The sequence below is a fragment of the Ranitomeya imitator genome, chromosome 1, assembly GCF_032444005.1.
Source record: "Ranitomeya imitator isolate aRanImi1 chromosome 1, aRanImi1.pri, whole genome shotgun sequence".
NCBI classification, from domain to species: Eukaryota; Metazoa; Chordata; class Amphibia; order Anura; family Dendrobatidae; genus Ranitomeya; species Ranitomeya imitator.
Window position 1 is genome coordinate 58,461,357 of NC_091282.1, and position 26,408 is coordinate 58,487,764.

Genomic DNA, 26,408 nt, shown 5'->3' on the forward strand with positions numbered 1-26,408 from the left:
GTCCTAAATTCCTAGAATGAGGGGTTTAGGGCCTGAGAATGACGTCGCGGCTTGTGATTGGTCGCGTGGCGGTCACATGAGCGGCACGCGACCAATCAGAAGCCGTGACGTCATGGAAGTCCCTAAACGCGCTCATTTTAAACAAAGAAGGCTGCCGGTTACCAGTCGTGATGTCCAGGGGCCTCCGGAGAGGTAAGTATATCAATATTTTTTATTTTAATTCTTTATTTTACACATTAATATGGATCCGATACCGATTCCCGATATCACAAAAATATCGGAACTCTGTATCGGAATTCCGATACCGCAAGTATCGGCCGATACCCGATACTTGCGGTATCGGAATGCTCAACACTACTTACCACAAAAACTTGGTATATCTACAGACGGCCCAGCGGCTGAATTCTCGCCAGGCTAGATGGTCCCTGTTCATCTCCCGGTTTCATTTTACTCTTCATTTTCTCTCAGAGGAGAAGAACATTCGTGCCAACGCTCTCTCCCGCTCCGTTGTGTCATCAAAGGAGGAGGAGCCTCAGCTTATTGTCCCTTCTGAGAGCCTGAGAACTGTAGCTCCGGTTTCACTAGTCTGTGCCCCCGGGCAAGACTTTCGTGCCAGCGAATTTGCGACCGGAGGTTCTCTCTTGGGCTCACTCGTCCAGAGGGGGTGGGCATTTTGGGACCAAAATCTGAGCTTTTGGCGAGAACATACTGATGGCCGCATATGGCCCATGATGTCTGGGACTATATTCGGGCGTGCGTTTCCTGCGCCCAGAATCAGTCTCCTCAGCAACGGCCTGCTGGGTTGCTTTACCCCCTACCGGTGGCAGACAGGCCCTGGGAAATAGTCGTGATTGACTTTGTGGTGGGCTTACCCAAGTCTCGTAGCTGCACCGTTATCTGGGTTGTCACTGATCATTTCTCTAAGATGGTGCACTTGGTGCCGCTTCCACGGTTACCTTCTGCACGGGCCTTGGTGGCGTTATTCATTAAGCATATTTTCCATTTACATGGAATGCCTGATAAAATGGTCAGCGACCGGGGTCCCCAGTTCACGTCTCGGTTTTGGAGAGAGCTCTGCCGTTTACTCAGCATAGAGTTGAATCTCTCTTCTGCATACCATCCCGAGACGAATGGGTTGGTAGAGGACCAACCAGACTGGTGACATACTTGCAACATTTTGTCTCTGCTAGGCAGGATGACTGGGCATCTTTGCTACCTTGGGCGGAATTTTCCTTGAACAACGCCGTTGCCAATTCCACTGGGCAGACTCCTTTTCTCCTTAATTACGGCCAGCATCCGCGTGTCCCTGTGCCCATGCCCGTGTCATCCACCAATTCTAGGGTGGCAGACTGAGTGGTGGAGGCACGTGACATTTGGGACCGCACACAGGATGCCATCTGGGCCTCCAAGGAGAGAATGAGGGTTTCTGCTGATAGACACCGGCGCCCCACTCCGACCTTTGCTCCTGGCGACTTAGTGTGGCTCTCTGCTCGTAACATCAGGCTGCGAGTTGAGTCCACTAAGTTTGCGCCTCGTTACATTGGCCCGTTCAAGGTTCTGGAACAGGTCAACCCTGTGGTCTACCGTTTGGCTATTCCTCCATGCCTTGGTATCACCGACACCATGTTTCCCTCTTAAAGTCCATTCATATGTCCCGGTTTTCCAAGTCATCTGCCAGGACATCGGGTTCATTCACGGATGAGTTTGAGGTGAATGCTATTGTGTGGTGCAAGGTGGTACGTGGCAAGAAATTTTATCTGGTGGACTGGAAGGGTCATGGTCCAGAAAATAGGACCTGGGAACCTGTGGAGCATATTCGGGCTCCGCTGCTCATTGCAGCTTTTGAGCATAGCGAGGCTCGAGGGGGGGGCCCTAGGAGGGGGGATAATGTTAGGAGTCGAGTTTCCATAGCTGCACAGGGGGAATCTTGAACCATGTCTGCTGCGGTCTCCCATTTTGCATCGGCTGCAGTGGAGCCTGCTCAGCAGAGACGGCGGTCCCAGCGTCTCACTGAATCTGATACTGTGCAAAGGGTTACTGCTGCCTCTCCAGGCTCTGCTATTGTACCCTGCACTGGTCTGCGGCGAGCAGGCTTTTCTGAGACTAAGTCCTGCTTTGCACACACTGAGAATGCCCAGGGTAAGATCTCTCAGTGGAGATCAAGCGTCACATGCTCAGGTACTGCAGCAACTTCCATTGGTCCTCCAGGAAGGTCCTGTACCTGATCAAGTTCTGTGGCAGCCTTCCATTGGTCCTTTTTGGAAGGTCCTGTAGGTGCTACAGCTATAATAGGTTCTCATGACCGCATGGCCATGCACTAGTATCAAATATGTACGAGCTCAGCGCTAGTGTGGTCATGTGTGTGGTTAGGGACCCGGCTGAAATAAGCCCCATAGAATGCTGGCACCTCCGGCGAGGAGTTTTGTGTATGCAGTCAGGGACCCGGCTGAAATAAGCCCCTAGAATGCTGGCACCTCCGACGAGGAGTTGAAGTCTGAATTCAGGGCTGGCTAATAGCCATTAGAATTCCGGCTCCACCGGAGAGGAGCTGCGTGTTGGTTGGACTGCATGACCACTGTCGGCTCTACACAGTAGCTGTGTCCCCTGTGAGCTAAACAGGGCACAGCATTCTTGTTACTACGGTCTCTATGAAGTAACAGAGTTCATTTATACTAATTTGCTTCGCCGCCTTGCTTAGTAGCAGGTTCTTTCCTGCACGGTGGATCCCGGGTTGCAAACGCACCTATCATTTAATAAATATATTCGGTGCGTTCCGCCAACAAATTGGACCCCAAAAGTTGTTGTCCAATGTGTCCTGAGTATGCTGATACCCCATATGTTTGGGCGCACGGGAGAGCTTGGAAGGGAAGGAGCACTGTTTTTCTTTTTCAACGCAGAATTGGCTGGAATTGAGATCGGACGCCATGTCGCATTTGGAGAGCCCCTGATGTGCCTAAACAGTGGAAACCCCCCAATTATAACTGAAACCCTAATCCAAACACACCCCTAACCCTAACCACAGTAAGATTACAGTGATACCTCACTTATATTTTTTTTATGTTTTGGCGCTTTTATACGATGAAACCTATTTTAAAGAAAAAAATTATTTTTGCATCCCTTTATTCTGAGGACTATAACTTTTTTATTTTTTCGCTGCTTATGCTGTATGGTGGCACGTTTTTTGCGGGACAAGATGACGTTTTCAGCGGTACCATGGTTATTTATATCATTCTTTTTGTTCGGCTGCATGATAATAAAGAGTTTGTCTTTTTTTTACGGTGTTCACTGAAGGGGTTAAAAAGTGTGGGACAGTTTTATAGGACGGGTCATTACGGACGCGGCATACTAAATATGTGTACTTTTATTGTTTTTTTTATTTAGATAAAGGAATGTATTTATTGGAACAATATATATATATATATATATATATATATATATATATATATATATATATATATATATATTTTTTTTTTTTTTTTAAATTTATTTAGGAATTTTTTTTTTTTTTTACTTTACTTTGCCCCAGGAGGGGACATCACAGTAAAGTGACAGATCGCTGATCTGACACTTTGCTGTGCACTGTGTCAGATCAGCGATCTGACGTGCACTGCTGGAGGCTTCCTGGTGCCTGCTCTGAGCAGACGCTGTGAAGCCACCTACCTGCAGGACCCGGATGCAGCCCCATGGCCATTTTGGATCTGGGCCTGCTGCAGGGAGGAGGAGGTAAGAGACCCTCGGAGCAACGCGATCACTTTGCGTTGCTCCGAGAGTCTCAAGGAAGCACGCAATCCCCCCATGAGCGTGGCTGATTGCACTCGACGTACTATTCCGTCCTTGGGAAGTAGGGCCCACCCCACATGGACGGAATAGTACATCCAATGGTAGAAAGGGATTAAATTATCTTATAAAACAATAATAATTATTTAATTGTAAAACCAAATGGCTTTGGCATTTTTACCTTTGACCTACACGATTAATGTAACAACCCAATAAAATCAATAAATCCACATAGTAAATTAGTCTGAATTGAATTCATTTAATTTCACACAATGAATAACATATGAATAGGATTAATATTTTTTTTGTTGTTTTTGTTTTAGTTAAGTGCTCTATTACTGCTAACCTGATTTGGTAGCGAAAAAAAAAAAAAAAAGAGCTTTCCTTTAGAAAAAAAAAAAAAAAGTTTAAAAACCAACATCTAGGATCATGACGTAGCATGACAAGAAAGCATGCCTGATGTACCTATGCATCATATAACAGCAATTTCATATTCATTTTGTTTTGTTTTTTTTTCTCCATTTTTTTTGCTTTTAAATGTACAAAAATGCTTCATGAATAAAAACTGTTACAAAAAGAACATTTCAAACAATGTACAAGTTTCTTCTTGCCTCTATATTCAATAAAATACAAATACAATTTTTTTTTTGTTCTAAAATATGTTTACATACAATCAAAGTAGAACATGCAAGTACACTTTAAAAAAGGCTTTTAAAAACCACTTATGAATACAAACTAAAAATTAGCCAGCACGACTTGTAAAACAATTTTGTGCCCCGTTTTTTTTCTCCTTAAATATATACATATATAACATTTCATGTGCATTACTTAAGAAATAGCTTAGAAAAAAAAAAAGACAAAAAAACAAACAAAGAAAAAAACAGCAACGTGGGACTGAAACGTAACAACCCCCTACGTTGATAGATTGGCAGCTCATTCAACTTATCGATATAATGTCTTCCTTTCCATGTAGTGTAAATATAGACTTATATGAAAAATATTAAAAAGGGAAGGGGGAGAGGGATGGGAAGGGTGGAAAAATGTGCTTTTGAATTGAACTGTGGTACTTTACTATATTTAATGGGTAAAACTTAGATCTATACACGGTTGAGCCTGTGAGGAAGCTACCGATGAGAAGTTTAAAAAAAAATCAAAAAAATTTAGGTATTTGAAATTGTACACCAAAATTAAAAAAAAATTTCGAGACTTTTAGGGACATGCAACATTACAATGAAGAAAACTGCACTGAATATATAATGTAGCAAAACAAGAGCGCATTTTGTCACACTTGAGATGTAGATGCCAACTATACGAGCTGTACATTTGAGAACTTTTTTTTTCTATATTACGGATTATCCAGCCAGTTACTTGATCGTAACCATAAATCTTTCATATCCATTATGCAAAACCCCTAAATGCAATAACACTGTTTGAACCTATTTTAACTCATTAGCATGCTTATTATATACACTTAACGGAAAAAAATAATAAAATATGGTGTTTGAGCTCTGCACCAAGTTAACTTTGAAGCAAAAATTTCGGAAAAAGTCTACATGCTTAAAAGAGATCGGTAAAAACGCCTAAACATATCCTTAAAGAAAATTAATCGCTATATGGACAATTATGGGGCCTCTGTAGTGCGTACGTAGTAGTAACCAAAAATTAAATTACATGGATGATTTGAAGTTGGTGGTACCCAATTTTTTTTTTTAAATCTAAATCTTTTTTTCTTTTTAAATCTTGCACCTGAGATCGAGAAGCCACCTGTATCACAAGTGAAACATCTAATTTCTCAAAAATATTCACTATGGAACTATAGTCATGCCATGATTTATTAAATACAAAATAATATCTATGGCCCAGAGGGCTCCTGTACATTATTATTTATGGCTTTCAAAATGGCCCAAAAAAATTAAAAAGTGAGTATATCATCGTCCACAAGGAATCAAAGATTTATGATAAGAAGCTGAGTGTTCCTTTAATGAATTAATCTCCCTTCAAATCATCGAGAAGTAATTATCCCGCTCTCAATTTAGGCTATGACTCCGTTTGAAAACAAATCACATTTCTGTAATAGAGAAGAGTTTACAATATTTTCAAAATGACAGATCTGGCAGTAATTTTTCGCCTTGGTGCAGACAGGCACCGAAATTAGTACATTTCTAATTTTACACTTTTTTTTTCATTTTTGTTTTTAAAGCACTTGACTCCATTCCATGACTTCTAAAGGATTTATAAATATGACAATAGGATGATTTCTAATGAGTCACCCATAAGTATGTCAAGACGAAACCACAGAACAATGATTGTTTTTCTTTTCTTAAAGTGCAAATTTAAAAAAAAAAAATGAATTTAAGAATCATTTTTACTAATCAATTAAGGAAGATTCTACTTTAGAAAATATGATTACGTAATCTATGGTCAACCAGACAAGCTGGAATTTTCATCGAAGTGGAGGAGCCATGCGTGGAGTAAGAACTGTATGTAAATTTTAGTATCAATTCAATCACTTTGTGTTTAGAATCATTCTTTATTAAAAAAAAATGTTTCTCATTCAAGAATCATTTTTACTAATCAATTACGGAAAATTTTATTTAGAAAATTTGATTAAGTAATCTGTGGTCAACCAGACAAGCTGGAACTTTCATCGAAGTGGAGGAGCCATGCGTGGAGTAAGAACTGTATATAAATTTTAGAATCAGTTTGAGTTGAGAATGATATATTATTTTTTTTTTTCATCTTGGGCCTCAAAATCGTTTCCTACATTTCAGATTGAAATTTTAAATCAATCGGTAAAAACGGATGAAGAGACATATTTTGAGTCACAGCCAGTTTGTGATCATGAAGACTGAACAATGTAATAATTACATTATGTACAACAGAAAAAAAAAATATTAAGGCAACCACAATTGGGGTTCCTGCTACCCAATGTGGCTTAAAGTGTGAACATTTTGCAGTTATGATATCCTATAGTTTTAAGATAAGAACACTTGCTTCACTGTAACAACTATCAATAGAGGTCTGGTTTCATTATAGACGTTGTCCAGGTATACAGCTATTTCGGTAATTGCTTAACTTCTAAGAATGAGAATTTTTAATTTTACCGAAATTAAGTTGGCAACACATTGGAACAGTTGGGTATGACATTGCCATGCTTCTCAGTTAAGGTGCAATACGGGGGTATTGCAAAAAAATATTGTAAAAAAATCCTGCGGGAACTAAAATTACCGTATTGCAGAATTTGCATAATGGTTGAAATGAATAAAGCTGACTGCAGATTTGAAGGGGAAAAAAAAGCAAACTTTTTTTTTTCTTTAATATTTCCTATGTCGCTTAGTTGCAAGCTAGAACAGGCTCATCAAAATGCATGGGAGCAAACCCACCCTCGAATAATGAAAGGGTAGAGTCATGGGAGGGAAATCTCTTCATATACAGTGTAGTTAAATATGATAGAAAAAAAAATGTTACACATTCATTTTCTAAAGCTTTATCATGGCTTAGGGTATATAGGACAATTTATGAAACTCCTTAAAAAAAAAGTTAAATTCTTTTGATTTTTTTCCCCCCAATGTGTAGTGGCCATTTGAAAAAATAAATATCTTTTGCACGGCTATTGAAGGATTTCACCTTCTCTACCTTCTCTTGGGTTCCAGAATGGAGAACATATCACTGAAATAAGAAGGTTCATATAGTCTCATTAACAAACATGGGCGGTCTTTTTCACGACTGGGTATTGTTTAGCATGAAGGTACAAATTTGAAGTATAGTGCCAAGAGATTTGCACATTAACTGTAGAACAAAACGATCGTTTTGTAACATTAGTTAATTGGGGTGGAAGAAGGAACAGAGAGAAGAAAAAAAAATAGCTGCAGCTTTTCCAAGGGGTTATACATTAATTGTCAGCCTGATTATCAAATGAAACAAGTCTGTATTGATCTCAGGGGCCATTTTCAGATCCCCCACGTCTCTTTCTACGTCTTTTCGTCTTCACCTGCTCTTCATTTGGAAGTTTCCTCTTTCCATTTCGTGGCGCTCGAGAATTTTGAGATTCTCTTGACATATGTATCACTGCTTCGATGGTGTCCATGACTGTGTCTTGACTTTTCTTCTCTGGTTCATGTGAATGGAACTTTTGACCTCTTTTGTTGGGGAGGTCAACACATTTCTCCAGAACAGGCATTTGGTCTCTACAATCGTCGTCAAACAAAACGGATTGCTTCCTTGGACGACCCCTTCTCTTCTTCACAAAGTTATTGCCCGTCTTGGATTGTCTCTGTAACCTCTTGGCCTTTAAGATTTTGTTCACATGATCCATGTTCTTTTTGGTGGACAGAATTTTGTTGTAGTTGCACATTTTCCTCACTTCGCCCTGGATGGCTTCGATCTCACATCTCTTGAAACGATTTCGGAGTGAGGCATTGGCTAAAGGAAAACAGAAAAAAAAGGTTTTTTTATTATTGAATCAACAATACTTAGATCAAATAAGTTATGTACAACTATAAAGTGATGGCATTTTCTTAGAATTTTGAAGTCATCAACATCAGATTGGTGGGTCAACTCTCGAACCCTTATCAGTCAGGAAATTGAAAGATTTCGGGGTACCAGACATACTGTATATGAGTTAAATGATCAACAGACATGCCTAGAGTCTGACCCACACTAAAACACCACCGATCTGATATTCATGTTGCATCTTAAAGAAAAGCCATCAATGTTGTTGTAGTCTTGACAAATTATTTAATAGTCTCTGTTTACTTTCAGACAAGCAATGAAAATCAGACCGCACTCCGATAACATCGATACGATTTTTTCACAGACCCATAGACTTGCATTGCATTTTGATTCTATGCTTGAATCACAACTGGACAAGTCTCCAATACTGTCCTCGGACCACTCGGTGAGGGAAAAAAAATTGATGTGTACAACCCCATAGACTATTATGGGTACAAGTGCTATCTGAGAAAACTACAGATCACACTCGTACAAGAAAATCGGTTGTGAGAATGAGCCTTAAAGGGTTTTTCCCACAAACAAAAGTTCATTTATTCAATAGATCTTGGAATAATAAAAATTTCCACAATTGGATGTGTGTAAATAAAATGTTCCTGGGCTGAGATAATCTTATAAATGTGCCCCTGCTGTGTATTGTGTAATGGCCGTGTCTGACCGTACAGAAACATGGACAGGTCATGTATACTTTTAGTATACTTTTTCATGCAGGGCAACCACAGGCAAAATGAAGCAATACATATTTCATATCAATGAGATGTCTGGGTCCTCCAGAGGAAGAGATGCACACCTTGCATCCCCTCTTCATTCTGGTCAGCAGTCAAATCCTCTGAATTGACAAAACCTTCTCAAGAAACTCTGAATTATTCAAATCATACAACACCTTTACTAATTGTGTCTTGAAATAAAGGGGCAGCCCAATCAAAGACCATCTTTTAAAGTACAGCCTACATGACATCAGATGATCCACATTGGGGATCTCCAGAATGCAGTCAATTTCGCCAGGGGAAGACTTAGGCTACTTTCACACTAGCGTCGTACTCGGCCCGTCGCAGTGCATCGGGCCGACGTACCGATGCATACTGTAGAAGCGCCGCACAACGGGGGAAGCGGATGCATTTTTCCAGCGCGTCCGCTGCCCCATTGTGAGTTGCGGGGAGGTGTGGGTGGAGTTCCGGCTGCGCATGCGCGGTCGGAAATGGCAGACACGACGCTCAAAAAAACATTGCAAGCAACTTTTTTGGTCTGACGGTCCGCCACAACACGATGCTCGACGGTTGCGACGTGTGGCAATGCATTGCAATGCGTCGCTAATACATGCCTATGGAGAAAAAACGTATCCTGCACACAACTTTGCAGGATGCGTTTTTTCTGCAAAACAACGCATTGTGATGTGCAGTGCATGACGCTAGTGTGAAAGTAGCCTTAAATGTACAGTTGAAATGATATGTTCGGAATCTGTACCCAAATCGGAATTTGTCATATTCGTGCCATATTGGTACCTTAATCGTGCGGATTCATGTTTGACAATCGATTCCGAACATATTCATTCATTTCAACTTCCATTGACTCCAATGACATTTGGCTGTGTTCGGTAAATATCGCAAAAACAATATTCCCCGCCTATCGTAATCGGAACCAAATTTTGAAAAATGTGCTTAACTCATAAGACATATGGACATAGGTGGATCTCAGGGTGCAACCCATTTAAAACCAATGTTTTAATTGTAATACTATTATTGACCTCCGGGAGAGCTGTTAAGACGGAACTAGACAAGAGCAACTGATGCACAAATAATACAATACCGCAAGCCAAGGGGCGGAGCTATGTTACGAATTAACTTGCATATTTTATCTAAAAACATTACTACTGTTTATGGATAGTAATTAAATTCCTAGTTACGTCTAGGGATTCGAATACATTTTGGGCTACTAGTAGTGAAATCTAGAACTTGCACCGCTCTAAAATAGAGGACAACTCTACTGAATAAGGAAATACATTTTCCATAAACCGACTCAAACTACCAGCACCCATCCGCTATACATACTGCATCCAGTTCGATATTAAAAGTTGAAAGCAAAGTTTGGTCTTAATTAGTTAAAACTCATTATTCAGTTTATCAGGTTGTTTTGCCTTGGGGGCATTCTGAAGAAAGAAGGAGCTTATATTCTGAGTAACATCTGGGCTCAGACAGCAGATTTCTTCTCATGAAGATATTTTCAAAGAGATCTTCATTAATTGCAGGAAACTCATGGTGCAGTCCAATTTCCCCGTTAACTTCTTGTATATTTCATCAATTTATCCCAGCATCTGGACTGCAGATAAATCCCAACATTTTTAAAATTACACTTTTCATAAGAGAATTTTTTATTTTATTTTTTTAATTCCCCATGTGGATAATTTCACACCTAGAAAATGTAGTATTGAAATAAATTAGATAGTGAAATGTCAACATAATGAAGACCTCAAAACCCATTCGAATAATTGCCTAAAATATTTTCTTTCATTCAATATTAGAGCGCACGAAAAGCTATGGTGGACCAACCCTACTGAAATGGTCAAACATTGTACCCAATCTAAAGATGCCATGGAATGAACCTTTCACCAGGTTTTTGCTACACTGAGAGCAACAGGTAGAGAGACCCCGATTACAGCGATACATCACTTATTAGACTGATTGCTGTCATTTTGATAAAATTCCCGCTTTCTGCGCTGCCGATCTACCAGTTCTCTGAAAGCGGAATGGTGTATAACCCCGCCCCGCCTCTGATTGGCTGCTTCCTGCCTATGCACAGTGTACACAAAACGCGAACAGCGAGTGTTGGGAGTGGGGGTTATACAGAGCTCGTGAATATGGAGGGCTACCTAGCAAAAGGTTTACTAGACATCCAGTGATTACTTCCTGCTGATAAAATAGTGGTTTTATCAATACTACACTAAACAGCCCAAGAAGTGACATCACTGGAATCAGGGTTTCTGTCTCCACATTCTGCTGGTATCGGAACAAAGTAGCAATATTTTTCTAAGCTTGCACCCCCTTCTGTTCATATGCTGGAAGTAACACATAGGACCCTTTGGTTGGGTCTACAGAAATAATCTTGCAGCAACATAGATCACTATAATGGTCCAAACTGAGTCCAGAACAATTATAAATCTAGACGTTACATCCAATATACAGACAGTAAAAGTATAGGTACCATACCCCATCCAAGAAAACGCCAAACCTTTTCAGCATCATACTATTGATTTTCGCATTGGTCCAGTTTTTGGCTGAATCAACGAATTTCAGTTGCAAAAACAGATTTAGAATCCATACAACATAATGGATCCCATCAGGATTTATTCAGATTACATAGTTCATATCAAAGTAGATTTTAAGGTCTCAACTTAAACCATCATGAACTTATTAGCAACACCAGGCCTGACCACTTGGTGTGCCAGTTATTAAACAGATGGTTCTACCTTCACCCGCTATTAGGGTTGAGCGAAACGGATCGTTCATTTTCAAAAGTCGCCGACTTTTGGCAAAGTCGGGTTTCATGAAACCCGACCCGATCCCTGTGTGGGGGTCAACCATGCGGTACGCGACTTTCGCGCCAAAGTCGCGTTTCGTATGACGCGCTTGGCGCCATTTTTTTCAGCCAATGAAGGGGCGTGGGCAGAGTGATGACATAGGTCTTAGGTGTTGTGAATTCTGTGGCTGAATTCACTCCTGTGGTCACAAGTGGTACTGCAGCTTCTGAGCTTCCTCCCTCAGGTGTTCTGGTGAGCTCGTTAACTGCTTCATTACTTAACTCCGCCTGATGCTGCTATCCTTGCTCCTTGTCAATGTTTCAGTGTTGGATCTGAGCTTCTCCTGATTGTTCCTGTGACCTGCTGCTCTGTATAGCTAAGTGCCTTTTGCTTTTTTGTTGCTTTTTTTCTGTCCAGCTTGTCTTTTGTTTTGCTGGAAGCTCTGAGACGCAAAGGGTGTACCGCCGTGCCGTTAGTTCGGCACGGTGGTTTTTTTTTGCCCCCTTTGCGTGGTTTTGCTTTAGGGTTTTTTGTAGACTGCAAAGTTCGCTTTACTGTCCTCTCTCTGTCCTAGAATATCGGGCCCCACTTTGCTGAATCTATTTCATCCCTACGTTTTGTCTTTTCATCTTACTCACAGTCATTATATGTGGGGGGCTGCCTTTTCCTTTGGGGAATTTCTCTGGGGCAAGTCAGGCCTACTTTTCTATCTTCAGGCTAGCTAGTTTCTTAGGCTGTGCCGAGTTGCCTAGGTAGTTGTTAGGCGCAATCCACAGCCGCTTTTAGTTGTGTTTAGGATAGGATCAGGTGTGCAGTCTTCAGAGTTTCCACGTCTCAGAGCTCGTTCTTGTATTTTTGGGTATTTGTCAGATCACTGTGTGCGCTCTGATCGCTAAGCACACTGTTCCTGGATTGCCTTCATAACACCTGTCATTAGCAAACATAACAGTACAAGGAGCCAAACTAATGATTCTCAATAGAGGGAAAGAAAAAGTTCTGACATCATTTTTTTTTTTTTCTGCTCTGTGTTCACTTTTTTTTTTTCCCCTAGACATTTGGGTGATTCTGGACACAGGTGTGAACATGGATATTCAGGGTCTGTGCTCTTCAATGGATAATCTCGTTATAAATGTACAAAAAATTCAAGATACTATTGATCAGAAATCTATGTTAGAACAAAGAATTCCTATTCCTGATTTGTTTTTTGGAGATAGAACTAAGTTTCTAAGTTTCAAAAATAATTGTAAGCTATTTCTGGCCTTGAAACCTCATTCTTCTGGTAATCCTATTCAACAGGTTTTGATTATTATTTCTTTTTTGCGCGGCGACCCTCAAGACTGGGCATTTTCTCTTGCGCCAGGAGACCCTGCATTGAGTAGTGTCGATGCGTTTTTCCTGGCGCTCGGATTGCTGTACGATGAGCCTAATTCAGTGGATCAGGCTGAGAAAAATTTGCTGGCTTTGTGCCAGGGTCAGGATGATATAGAAGTATATTGTCAGAAATTTAGGAAATGGTCAGTACTCACTCAGTGGAATGAATCTGCGCTGGCAGCTTTGTTCAGAAAGGGTCTCTCTGAGGCTCTTAAGGATGTCATGGTGGGATTTCCTATGCCTGCTGGTTTGAATGAGTCTTTGTCTTTGGCCATTCAGATCGGTCGACGCTTGCGCGAGCGTAAATCTGTGCACCATTTGGCGGTACTGCCTGAGGTTAAACCTGAGCCTATGCAGTGCGATAGGACTATGACTAGAGTTGAACGGCAGGAATACAGACGTCTGAATGGTCTGTGTTTCTACTGTGGTGATTCCACTCATGCTATTTCTGATTGTCCTAAGCGCACTAAGCGGTCCGCTAGGTCTGCCGTCATTGGTACTGTACAGTCCAAATTCCTTCTGTCCATTACCTTGATATGCTCTTTGTCGTCGTTTTCTGTCATGGCGTTTGTGGATTCGGGCGCTGCCCTGAATCTGATGGATTTGGATTATGCTAAACGTTGTGGGTTTTTCTTGGAGCCTTTGCGGTGTCCTATTCCATTGAGAGGAATTGATGCTACACCTTTGGCCAAGAATAAACCTCAATACTGGGCCCAGCTGACCATGTGCATGGCTCCTGCACATCAGGAAGTTATTCGCTTTCTGGTGTTGCATAATCTGCATGATGTGGTCGTGTTGGGGTTGCTATGGCTACAAACCCATAATCCAGTATTGGATTGGAATTCCATGTCGGTATCCAGCTGGGGTTGTCAGGTGGTACATGGTGATGTTCCATTTTTGTCGATTTCGTCATCCACCCCTTCTGAGGTCCCAGAGTTCTTGTCTGATTATCAGGATGTATTTGAAGAGTCCAAGTCCGATGCTCTACCTCCGCATAGGGATTGTGATTGTGCTATCAATTTGATTCCTGGTAGTAAATTCCCTAAAGGTCGATTATTTAATTTATCCGTGCCCGAACACGCCGCTATGCGCAGTTATGTGAAGGAATCCCTGGAGAAGGGACATATTCGCCCATCGTCATCACCACTGGGAGCAGGGTTCTTCTTTGTAGCCAAGAAGGATGGTTCGCTGAGACCGTGTATTGATTACCGCCTTCTTAATAAGATCACTGTTAAATTTCAGTATCCCTTGCCATTGTTATCTGACTTGTTTGCTCGGATTAAGGGGGCTAGTTGGTTCACTAAGATAGATCTTTGTGGTGCGTATAATCTGGTGAGAATCAGGCAAGGAGATGAATGGAAAACTGCATTCAATACGCCCGAGGGTCATTTTGAGTATCTAGTGATGCCGTTCGGACTTGCCAATGCTCCATCTGTGTTTCAGTCTTTTATGCATGACATCTTCCGTGAGTATCTGGATAAATTCCTGATTGTTTACTTGGATGACATTTTGATCTTCTCAGATGATTGGGAGTCTCATGTGAAGCAGGTCAGAATGGTTTTTCAGGTCCTGCGTGCTAACTCTTTGTTTGTGAAGGGATCAAAGTGTCTCTTCGGTGTGCAGAAAGTTTCATTTTTGGGGTTCATCTTTACCCCTTCTACTATCGAGATGGATCCAGTTAAGGTCCAAGCCATCCAGGATTGGATTCAGCCGACATCTCTGAAAAGTCTGCAAAAGTTCCTGGGCTTTGCTAATTTTTATCGTCGCTTCATCTGTAATTTTTCTAGCATTGCCAAACCATTGACCGATTTGACCAAGAAGGGTGCTGATTTGGTTAATTGGTCTTCTGCTGCTGTGGAAGCTTTTCAGGAGTTAAAGCGTCGTTTTTGTTCTGCCCGTGTTGTGTCAGCCAGATGTTTCTCTTCCGTTCCAGGTCGAGGTTGATGCTTCTGAGATTGGAGCAGGGGCGGTTTTGTCACAGAGAGGTTCTGATTGCTCAGTGATGAAACCATGTGCTTTCTTTTCCAGGAAGTTTTCGCCCGCTGAGCGTAATTATGATGTGGGCAATCGAGAGTTGCTGGCCATGAAGTGGGCATTCGAGGAGTGGCGTCATTGGCTTGAAGGAGCTAAGCATCGCGTGGTGGTATTGACTGATCATAAGAACTTGACTTATCTCGAGTCTGCCAAGCGCTTGAATCCTAGACAGGCCCGTTGGTCGTTATTTTTTGCCCGCTTCGACTTTGTGATTTCGTACCTTCCGGGCTCTAAAAATGTGAAGGCGGATGCTCTGTCTAGGAGTTTTGTGCCCGACTCTCCGGGTTTATCTGAGCCAGCGGGTATCCTCAAGGAAGGAGTCATTGTGTCTGCCATCTCCCCTGATTTGCGGCGGGTGCTGCAAAAATTTCAGGCGAATAAACCTGATCGTTGTCCAGCAGAGAAACTGTTCGTCCCTGATAGGTGGACTAATAAATAAACTTATCTCTGAACTTCATTGTTCGGTGTTGGCTGGTCATCCTGGAATCTTTGGTACCAGAGAGTTAGTGGCTAGATCCTTCTGGTGGCCATCTCTGTCACGGGATGTACATACTTTTGTGCAGTCCTGTGGGATTTGTGCTAGGGCTAAGCCCTGCTGTTCTCGTGCCAGTGGGTTGCTTTTGCCCTTGCCGGTCCCAAAGAGGCCTTGGACACATATTTCGATGGATTTCATTTCTGACCTTCCCGTTTCTCAAAAGATGTCAGTCATTTGGGTGGTCTGTGATCGCTTTTCTAAAATGGTCCATCTGGTGCCCTTGGCTAAATTGCCTTCCTCCTCTGATTTGGTACCTTTGTTCTTTCAGCATGTGGTTCGGTTGCATGGCATTCCTGAGAATATTGTTTCTGACAGAGGTTCCCAGTTTGTTTCGAGGTTTTGGCGAGCCTTTTGTGGTAGGATGGGCATTGACCTATCCTTTTCCTCGGCTTTCCATCCTCAGACTAATGGCCAGACCGAACGAACCAATCAGACCTTGGAAACATATCTGAGATGTTTTGTTTCTGCAGACCAGGATGATTGGGTGTCCTTTTTGCCGTTGGCTGAGTTCGCCCTTAATAATCGGGCCAGCTCGGCTACCTTGGTTTCTCCATTTTTTTGCAATTCTGGGTTCCTTCCTCATTTCTCTTCAGGACAGGTTGAGTCTTCGGACTGTCCTGGTGTGGATTCTGTGGTGGATAGGTTGCAGCAGATCTGGACTCAGGTAGTGGACAATTTGATCTTGTCCCAGGAGAAAGCTCAACTTTTCGCTAATCGCAGACGCCGTGTGGGTCCCCGACTTCGTGTTGGGGATCTGGTTTGGTTATCTTCTCGTCATATTCCTATGAAGGTTTCCTCTCCTAAGTTTAAACCTCGTTTTATTGGTCCGTATAGGATTTCTGAGGTTCTCAATCCTGTGTCTTTTCGTTTGACCCTCCCGGACTCCTTTTCCATACATAATGTATTCCATAGGTCGTTGTTGCGGAGATACGTGGCACCTATGGTTCCATCTGTTGAGCCTCCTGCCCCGGTTTTGGTGGAGGGGGAATTGGAGTATATTGTGGAGAAGATTTTGGATTCTCGTGTTTCTAGACGGAAACTCCAGTATCTGGTTAAATGGAAGGGTTATGCTCAGGAAGATAATTCCTGGGTTTTTGCCTCTGATGTTCATGCTTCCGATCTTGTTCGTGCCTTTCATGCGGCTCATCCTGGTCGGCCTGGGGGCTCTGGTGAGGGTTCGGTGACCCCTCCTCAAGGGGGGGGTACTGTTGTGAATTCTGTGGCTGAATTCACTCCTGTGGTCACAAGTGGTACTGCAGCTTCTGAGCTTCCTCCCTCAGGTGTTCTGGTGAGCTCGTTAACTGCTTCATTACTTAACTCCGCCTGATGCTGCTATCCTTGCTCCTTGTCAATGTTTCAGTGTTGGATCTGAGCTTCTCCTGATTGTTCCTGTGACCTGCTGCTCTGTATAGCTAAGTGCCTTTTGCTTTTTTGTTGCTTTTTTTCTGTCCAGCTTGTCTTTTGTTTTGCTGGAAGCTCTGAGACGCAAAGGGTGTACCGCCGTGCCGTTAGTTCGGCACGATGGGTTTTTTTTGCCCCCTTTGCGTGGTTTTGCTTTAGGGTTTTTTGTAGACTGCAAAGTTCGCTTTACTGTCCTCGCTCTGTCCTAGAATATCGGGCCCCACTTTGCTGAATCTATTTCATCCCTACGTTTTGTCTTTTCATCTTACTCACAGTCATATGTGGGGGGCTGCCTTTTCCTTTGGGGAATTTCTCTGGGGGCAAGTCAGGCTTATTTTTCTATCTTCAGGCTAGCTAGTTTCTTAGGCTGTGCCGAGTTGCCTAGGTAGTTGTTAGGCGCAATCCACAGCCGCTTTTAGTTGTGTTTAGGATAGGATCAGGTGTGCAGTCTACAGAGTTTCCACGTCTCAGAGCTCGTTCTTGTATTTTTGGGTATTTGTCAGATCACTGTGTGCGCTCTGATCGCTAAGCACACTGTGTTTCTGGATTGCCTTCATAACACCTGTCATTAGCAAACATAACATTAGGGGCGTGGACGCCTATCGCCATGTTGTCGCTTGTGCGCTGTAGCAATTTGCACTGTGTAACACCAGCTTTTCAGTTCAGGGACGGACGGAGGAGAGGAGAGGAGAGGAGAGGAGAGGAGAGGAGAGGAGAGAGAGAGAGAGAGAGAGAGAGAGAGAGAGAGAGAGAGAGAGAGAGAGAGAGAGAGAGAGAAAAAAAAAAAAAAAAAATAATAATTCCCATTGGCTTTGCATTGGGATTCGTGTTTCGGTCGATCCTCGACTTTTCGCCATAATCGGCCGATTTCACTCGACTCGACTTTTGAGATAGTCGGGTTTCGCGAAGCCCGGCTCGACCCTAAAAAAGTCAAGGTCGCTCAACCCTACCCGCTATCTCATTTTCACTTTTCTTGTAAACCTTTCTGGGCAGAATCTATTCTAGCTATAAACCAGACAGTCACAAAGACAAGTGAACAGCTATGGCTGAAGGTTTTGAGATGGACACATTTGTTTTTCACAAAGGTTTGCAGATTAAGTTTTTATAGAGGCAATTTGTATTTGCTCAAGATGAAAAGTGATCACGTGAATTAAAAAAAAACAAAAACTCAATCATACCTTACCATGAAAATTAACTTAATCACAGAAAAGCCATTTACACTGAATTTCATCCCTGCCATAAAATTACCTGCTCACCTCACTTCAATAAATAATAATCTTTATTTTTATATAGCGCTAACATATTCCGCAGCGCTTTACAGTTTTTGCATGATCTCGTTAATTCAGGAGAAAGTGTTAATGAGGACAAGACAGCTGATATCACATTGTCATGCTGGCTGAATTATAAGAACAGACTAGTGACTGTCAAATGGACTGGTGCTTGAACTACTCTTCTGGTAATCATGGCTAAAACCAAGGAAATATGTACTTGCATCAATGTTTTACATCAAGAGTGCTTTACAGGCAAGGACATTGCTACTTTTAAGACTGCCCCTAAATCAACCATCTGTCAAATCATCGAGAACTTCAAAGAGGTGCAGTAGCTGTAAAAAATGCTTCAGGACAGACAAAAAAGTCCAACAATGGTCAGGACAGTCTCCTTAAGAGGATTCAGCAACAGGATCATTTTAACATCCAGGTGTCACCCAAAGTAAAACAAAAGCTTTGTAAGGCCATGTTCACACAGTGCGTTTTTTACTGCGGAACCGCAGCGTTATTGCTGCTGCGGTTCCGCAGCAGTTTTCCATGCAGGGTACATAACAATGTAACCCTATGGAAAACAGTCACTGCTGTGCACATGGTCCGTAATTTCGTTTAAAAAGCCGCGCAGAATAGCTGCGGCAAAAAAGAAGGAGCATGTCACTTCTTTTTCCTGAACCGCAGCGGTTCTGCACCCATAGACCTCCATTGTGAGGTCAAAATCGCAGTAAAACCCGCAGATCAAAAATATATCTGCGGGTTTTACTGTGATTTGATGTGCAGAACCGCTGCAGCAGGAAGTGCGGGGGAGCGGGCGGAAGTGCGTGGGCGGAGTGTGGCTGCCCCCCCGTGCTCCGATCCCGCCCCCCGTGCTCCGATGCACCCCCCCGTGCTCCGATGCCCCCCCCAGTGCTCCGATGCCCCCCCCGTGCCCTAATCTCCCCCCCTTATACTTACCCGGCGTCCCGGTGTCCGTCCGGCCGTCTTCTCCCTGGGCGCCGCCATCTTGCAAAATGGCGGGCGCATGCGCAGTGCGCCCGCCGAATCTGCCGGCCGGCAGATTCGCTCCAAAGTGCATTTTGATCACTGAGATATAACCTATCTCAGTGATCAAAATAAAAAAATAGTAAATGACACCCCCCCACTTTGTCACCCCCATTGGTAGGGACAATAAAAAAATTAAGAATTTTTTTTTTTTTTTCACTAAGGTTAGAATAGGGGTAGGGGTAGGGTTAGGGGTAGGGTTAGGGGTAGGGTTAGGGTTAGGGGTAGGGTTAGGGGTAGGGTTAGGGGTAGGGTATTTTCAGCCATTTTAGCCCTAAAAAGCTTCCTAGGAAACACACAGTCTCTGCATAGAAAACTGCATAAAAAAAGGATAAAAAACGCATCAAAAAACGCATCAAAAAACGCATCAAAAAAGGACAAAAAAAGGACCTGCGTTTTCTGCCAAGAGCTGCAGTTTTTTAAAAAAACTGTCCTGAAAAAAAAAGGATGGAAATCCTGAACGTGTGAACATACCCTAAGTTGGCCAGGTGTAAAGAATAGACGCCAATTTTCTCCAAGAAAAACATATGGTACACACTGCAGGAAGTACAGAGATTGGACTGCAGAGGAGTGAGGTAAATTTGTTTTCTCTGGTGAAGTCCCCTTCAGACAGTAAGGGTAGGTGCACATGTTCAGTAATTGGCAGCGCAACACATGTCCGCTACTTCCAAAGTGCTGCCGTCTATTGAACACAGGTGATTCCTCATGTGTTCACTGAACCACGTGGATTCACCGCATCCAATAACAATGTATGAGAGAAATTTATCTTGCGGAGACTCGCGTCTCCGCAAGATAAATAGACATGCTGCAGTCTGAAAAAATGTGTTGCATGTCCATCTCCGCAGGTAAGCCGTGGGCGTCTCTGGACGCAAAATGGACATGGGGTTTCTTGAAATCCCATCCACTATTCTTTAACATCTGGATGCTGCGGGTTGGATGCAACGCAAGAACGCAGTGCCAAACCGCAGCATTTACTGACCGTGTGCATCTACCCTCAGTCGTAGACATCGTACTACCATGAGTTTTGTGTCATGCCAACAGTAAAGTATCCTGAGACCATTCATGTATGGGGTTGCTTTTCATTGCTATGAATACATATTGGAATCTAAAAATCCTACAAGGGGAACTTCTCCCAATGATCCCAGAGCAATTTGGTGATGCTTTTTCCAGCATTTCACACCCTGTCAAAAGGAAAAAGTGATAAAGAAGTAGCTCAGTGAACAAAATACTGAAACCACTCAGAAAAGTGGATACAAAAAAAAAAATATACAGAAATTTTAATAATCTCCAAGCACTGATTAGGGAAGAATAAGCTGCCATCAGTCAGGACTTGGCCCAGGAAAAGAAGCGTCAACACTAGTGATGAGGGAGAAGTAAACTGCTCGGGTGCTCAGTTTTTGAATCGAGCACGTTTGACTGCTCGGGTGCTCGACTTGAGTACTGAGTATAATGTAAGTCAATGAAGCAGTCAACCATTTTTCCAGGAGACCTGCACTCGACGTATGGGAAAGAGGTGAAGCAGTCTCGCAATTAAATGAGAGAGCGAGAGAGAGCGAGAGAGTAAGAGACAGAGCGAGAGACACCAAGAGAGATATAGCCCTGAGCTCTGGGGTTAGAAGATCACTATGTAATATCTTCGCAGATCTTCCATTTAGCCTGTGTATTTATGTCACATATTAAATGGATCTGATTTATTTTGGTACAGAAGAGGTTAACAACCTTTTCTATGGTGTTTAGAAACATGCAGCTCCATTTCAGCTGCTTCTAATCCGGTCATTATCTCCCCCCATTAAAACCTGGCCAGACCTTATCCTTGCCAGTGAAAACTTTGCTTCCTAGCTCCTCGGAGATGCTGTGCCTAATTGGAAATTGTTGTTGTTCCTACTGGAGATTGTGGCTTTGCTGTTTTGGAGTGTATGCTTTCCTCATTGTCCTATTCCGATTTGGTTGGTACATTCCTATCCTTCCCAATATACCTCTCTATATTTGTTGAGTGTTTTGTATGTTAGTTGCTTTCTGTCATCCCTGTGTCTTACGAGTTGATACACATCATTTATGTCCCAGGCCTCCTGGGGGATGGAGAGGGGACAGTTTACGGTATAACAGGAGAACAGTAAGGCTGGTGGCCCAAACCTACACCAATTTAGAGGTAATTTTGGGAGCAGGGATAGTCAGGGGCCCAGTCCTAGGAACAATTCAGGGCCCAAGTCCTAGGAACAAATTCAGGTCCCCTTTCCCTAGTCACGAACAGTCACAGTGTGGCACCATAAAAAACATTAATTATAATACCTAAAACACTGAAGCAGTATACTTTGACAAATTGTGACGTATTATTCACAGTCTCAAAACTTTCGCCATGACTGTACTACCAAGTATCTTATTCTGAACATGTCTTTTTTGGTCCGTATAAATTCTGAACTATAAACCATTCAATGGTGGTAGGAAACAGGAAAAAAAAAAAAAAAACAAAGCAAACTTTTTACATCAATAGTATACCAACCTGACTCACTGGATGATGTGAAGAAGGTTAGAAGGGGATTTGGAGGCACTGATGCAGATTCGGCTGCTGGCTTCCTTTTGGTCATATTGTTGGAAGTAGTAGTTTCATTTTTATTGTGTTGAGACAGCTGATCGGCTTTCTGATGAGTGCTTGCTAAACCTGAAACGATGCAGGAAAAATAAAAAAATAAAAAGTTAATTGAAATTATTTCTTTTCTTAAAGTTCAAGTTTATACCGTAAATCATAGCAAGTTTAACATCCAGTAATGGATAAACCCAACAGCCAGTAGATATGTGGAAGTCATTAGGCACCAAAAGATATATGTACATTATAAAATACTGCAAAAAATGAAAACATGTGTTGGAATTTATATAAACCCTTTTACAAGGTAAATATATACTATTTGTAAGCAGTGGTACTGCAACAAAAGAAGACCATTTTAGTATCTATTAATCATAATTCATTATTGTGAAAATAAGAATTCCCTTACTAGACCAACTCTGCACAAGAAGACCTCCCCTACGCAATGAGAAGTCCTCCCCCACGCAACGAGGAAAAGACCTCCCCCACGCAATGAGGAAAAGACCTCCCCTACGCAACGAGGAAAAGACCTCCCCTACGCAACGAGGAAAAGACCTCCCCTACGCAACGAGAAGATCTCCCCTACGCAATGAGGAAAAGACCTCCCCTAAGCAACGAGGAAAAGACCTCCCCTACGCAACGAGGAAAAGACCTCCCCTACGCAACGAGGAAAAGACCTCCCCTACGCAACGAGAAGATCTCCCCTACGCAATGAGGAAAATACCTCCCCTAAGCAACGAGGAAAAGACATCCCCTAAGCAACGAGAAAAAGACCTCCCCTACGCAACGAGGAAAAGACCTCCCCTACGCAACGAGAAGATCTCCCCTACGCAACGAAGAAAAGACCTCCCCTACGCAACGAGGAAAAGACCATCCCCATTCACTGCACAGGGGAGGCCTTCTCATTGCAAAGAAAGCCTCCCCTATGAAAGGAGAAGAAAACCTGCCCTATGCAATAAGAAAACCACACCTATGCCGTGAGAAGAAAACCATACCTATGCAATAAGAAAACCACAACTATGCAATGAGAAGCAGCCCTCCTTTAAACAATGAGAAGACCTCCATTATGAAATAAGATGAGCTCCCAAGACCAGATTTTTGTGCCAAATTTTAGATATTTTACAATAATTAGGCGTAGTCTCAGAAAGCTTTGACTTCTATTTGAGAGCCCCCAATACATTCCAATTTCAAGTCCATTTTGCCAAACTTACATTTTCTAAGGTTGCTCAAGTTTGCCCAAAAATAAACTGTAGATGGCACTGCACCCCAAAGAGTAATGCATAGATTCAAGAAGAAAATATTCTGTCCGATGGATTTAGCATTTATCAAACCAGTGATTGGGGGTTTCTACAGGGGTCTGTTAAAACGTTTTCATAACATTTTAGCCAAGAAGGAATTTTTTATGCTAAGAAGAGAAATGAGGTTTAACAGTCTCAAATGATCTATAGACACAATTATCCACATATTTACAGATAGGAATGCACTTATAGCCGTCATATAAAAAGACTATTAGAACATAAAGTAATATATTAAATCAGCACAAAAACATCCACAAGGTATAAATGATGAGTCCACACTAAGGTTGTTTTCTGGAAACAATCAAAACACAACAACTCAATATACATTGAATTACACACAATGTTCACATATCTTTGTATTAGATTTTTCTCCCCCTTAAGTCCCACCAGCCTTGATACATCATTTATTCAATACACATTATAGGCTAGTTACTTGTTACCATGGACATATAGGATGAAGGTTAAACTGCTCAGAAATGAGAATCCCAGGCAGGCTGCGGCTTTTAACACTGGATGATATGCTAGAGACCAAAGAGCTTTACACAATCTCTGCAGGGAGAGATTATATTGGAATAGAAAGAAAGACTGACTGTGTTAATCATTAGAGGGGGTCGTCTATAAGCACTGAGAAGATAACATTATAATATTTTATATCATATATATATATATATATATATGTATATATATATATATATATATATATATATATATATATATATATATATATATATATATATATATATATATAATCTCTATTATATTATAACCATCTATATTACAGGTGCTTCTCACAAAACTAGAATATCAAAAAGTTAATTTATTTCAGTTCTTCAATGCAAAAAGTAAAACTCATATAGAGTCATTACAAACAGAGTGATCTTTTTCAAGTGTTTATTTTTGTTAATGTTGATGATTATGGCTTACAGCCAATGAAAACCCAAAAGGCACTCTCAGTAAATTCGAATAATTGACAAAAAAAAACACCTGCAAAGCTTTTAAGTGTTTAAAAAGTTTCCCAAGTCTGTTTTATTAAGCTCGACAATCATGGGGAAGACTGCTGACTTGACAGATGTCCAGAAGGCAGTCATTGTCACACTTCACAAGGAGGGTAAGCCACAAAAGGTCATTGCTAAAGAAGCTGGCTGCTCACGGACTGCTGTATCCAAGCAGATTAATGGGAATTTGAGTGGAAGGAAAAAGTGTGGTAGAAAAAGGTGCACAAGCAACCGGAATAACCGCAGCCTTGGAAGAATTAAGAAAAGGCCATTCAAAAATTTGGGAGAGATTCACTAGGAGTGGACTGCTGCTGGAGTCATTGCTTCAAGAGCCACCACACACAGATGTATCCAGGACATGGGCTTCAAGTGTCACATTCCTTGTGTCAAGCCACTCATGACCAATAGACAACACCAGAAGCGTTTTACCTGGGCCAAGGAGAAAAATAACTGGACTGTTGCAAAATTTACTTTAATCTGAAAAAAAACACCTTGGACATCTGAGCATTTCACTTGGAAATCAAGGTCCCAGAGTCTGGAGGAAGAGTGGAGAGGCCACAATCCAAGCTGCTGGAGTCTAGTGTGAAGTCTCCACAATCAGTGATGGTTTGGGGAGACATGTAATCTGCTGGTGTAGGTCCACGATGTTTTATCAAGGCCAAAGTCAGCGCAGCCGTCTACCAGGAAATTTTAGAGCACTTCATGCTTCCCTCTGCCGAGAAGCTTTTTGTAGGTGGAAACTTCATTCTCCAGCAGGACTTGGCACATGTCCACACTTCCAAAACTACCAATTCCTGGTTTATATGCAACAGTATCACTGGGCTTGATCGGCAGCAAACTCGCCTGACCTTAGGGGTATTGTAAAGAGGAAGAGACACACCAGACCCAAGAATGCAGACGAGCTGAAGTCTGCTATCAAAGCAACCTAGGCTTCTATAACCCCTCAGCAGTGCCACAGGCTGATCGCCTCCATGCCACGCTGCATTGATGCAGTAATTGATGCCAAAGGAGCCCGACCAAGGATTTAGTGCATTTACTGAACATACATTTCAGTAGGCCAACATTTTGGATTTTAAAATCAATTTTCAAGCTGGTGTTATAAAGTATTCTAATTTACTGAGATAATGACTTTTGGGTTTTCATTGGCTGTAAGCAATAATCATCATTAATAGCTAGAAGGAATATAGAGCGCACCTAGGGTCTTATCCAAGATGAAAGGAACGTTTGATAAATCAAATTCACTCACCTATTGTGGTTGTGTAAGACACAACCACTGTACTTAGTTAGCATTAGCAGCTGATGCAAGCCCCAAAGCGATAATTCTTGGTTGGCAAAAGAGAATGGGGCATGAGACTGCGCTGCTCGCCTGTCAGAACGATGAACCAGAGGAGTCCAAGTAGATGCAATAGAGAAATAGACTTTATTTCTATGTGTTTCGTGGTTATCACACAAATTCCTCAGGACTGTGGTGTGATCACCACGAAACACATAGAAATAAAGTCTATTTCTCTATTGCATCTACTTGGACTCCTCTGGTTCATCACTGTGACAGGCGAGCATTGCAGTCTCAGGCCCCATTCTCTTTTCCCAACAAAGAATAATCATCAACATTAACAGAAATAAACACAGAAATTAACACAGGGCTAAATTTGACTGGTTTGCGAGTCTGGGATTTGGGAGCAACCAAAAGAGTCTGGGTGAAAGTGGTTGTTCCCATAATCCAGGCTTGGGCTTACAGGTCCTAATAACAGCAGCTGGGTTAGCCCAGCAGAGTGGAGTTGTGCTGGAGCTGAACAGAGGGTGTTTGATGAATATATATGTTATACTACTTGGGCTAATTCTGCTGGGAAAACCTAAATTGGTGGTGGTGGTTGTTATATGTACTTTGTTCACAAAATTTAATGAACCCTAGTCCCTATAAACCACATAATTGACACTAAATGAGACCATCTAGTCATGGGGGCAGAGCTATTGCAAAGTTACGGTAATCAAGTCAAAATTACTAATACTCTATTCTAATAGTAGGAAAATTAGGAAACAAAAAAAACTTTTTGTTGGTATGGTTACCCGCCAAGGCAAACCCCAAGGTT

At 42.1% G+C, this 26,408-nt stretch overlaps 1 protein-coding gene across 2 annotated transcripts in view; it reads right to left on the reverse strand.

The window, feature by feature from the left end:
- Positions 1-4,020: 4,020 nt before the first annotated feature.
- The window catches only part of SETBP1 (SET binding protein 1), a 226,117-nt gene continuing 203,729 nt past the window's right edge, over positions 4,021-26,408 (reverse strand). The window contains exons 4-5 of one of the 2 annotated variants that reach the window (XM_069747148.1): positions 21,945-22,103; positions 4,021-8,199 (exon numbers count right to left, since the gene is read on the reverse strand). In XM_069747148.1, coding sequence (XP_069603249.1) covers positions 7,715-8,199; positions 21,945-22,103 — 644 coding nt within the window. In that variant the 3' untranslated portion in view covers positions 4,021-7,714. The remainder of the gene's footprint in view (positions 8,200-21,944; positions 22,104-26,408) is intronic. The other variant, XM_069747156.1, reaches the window with a different exon arrangement.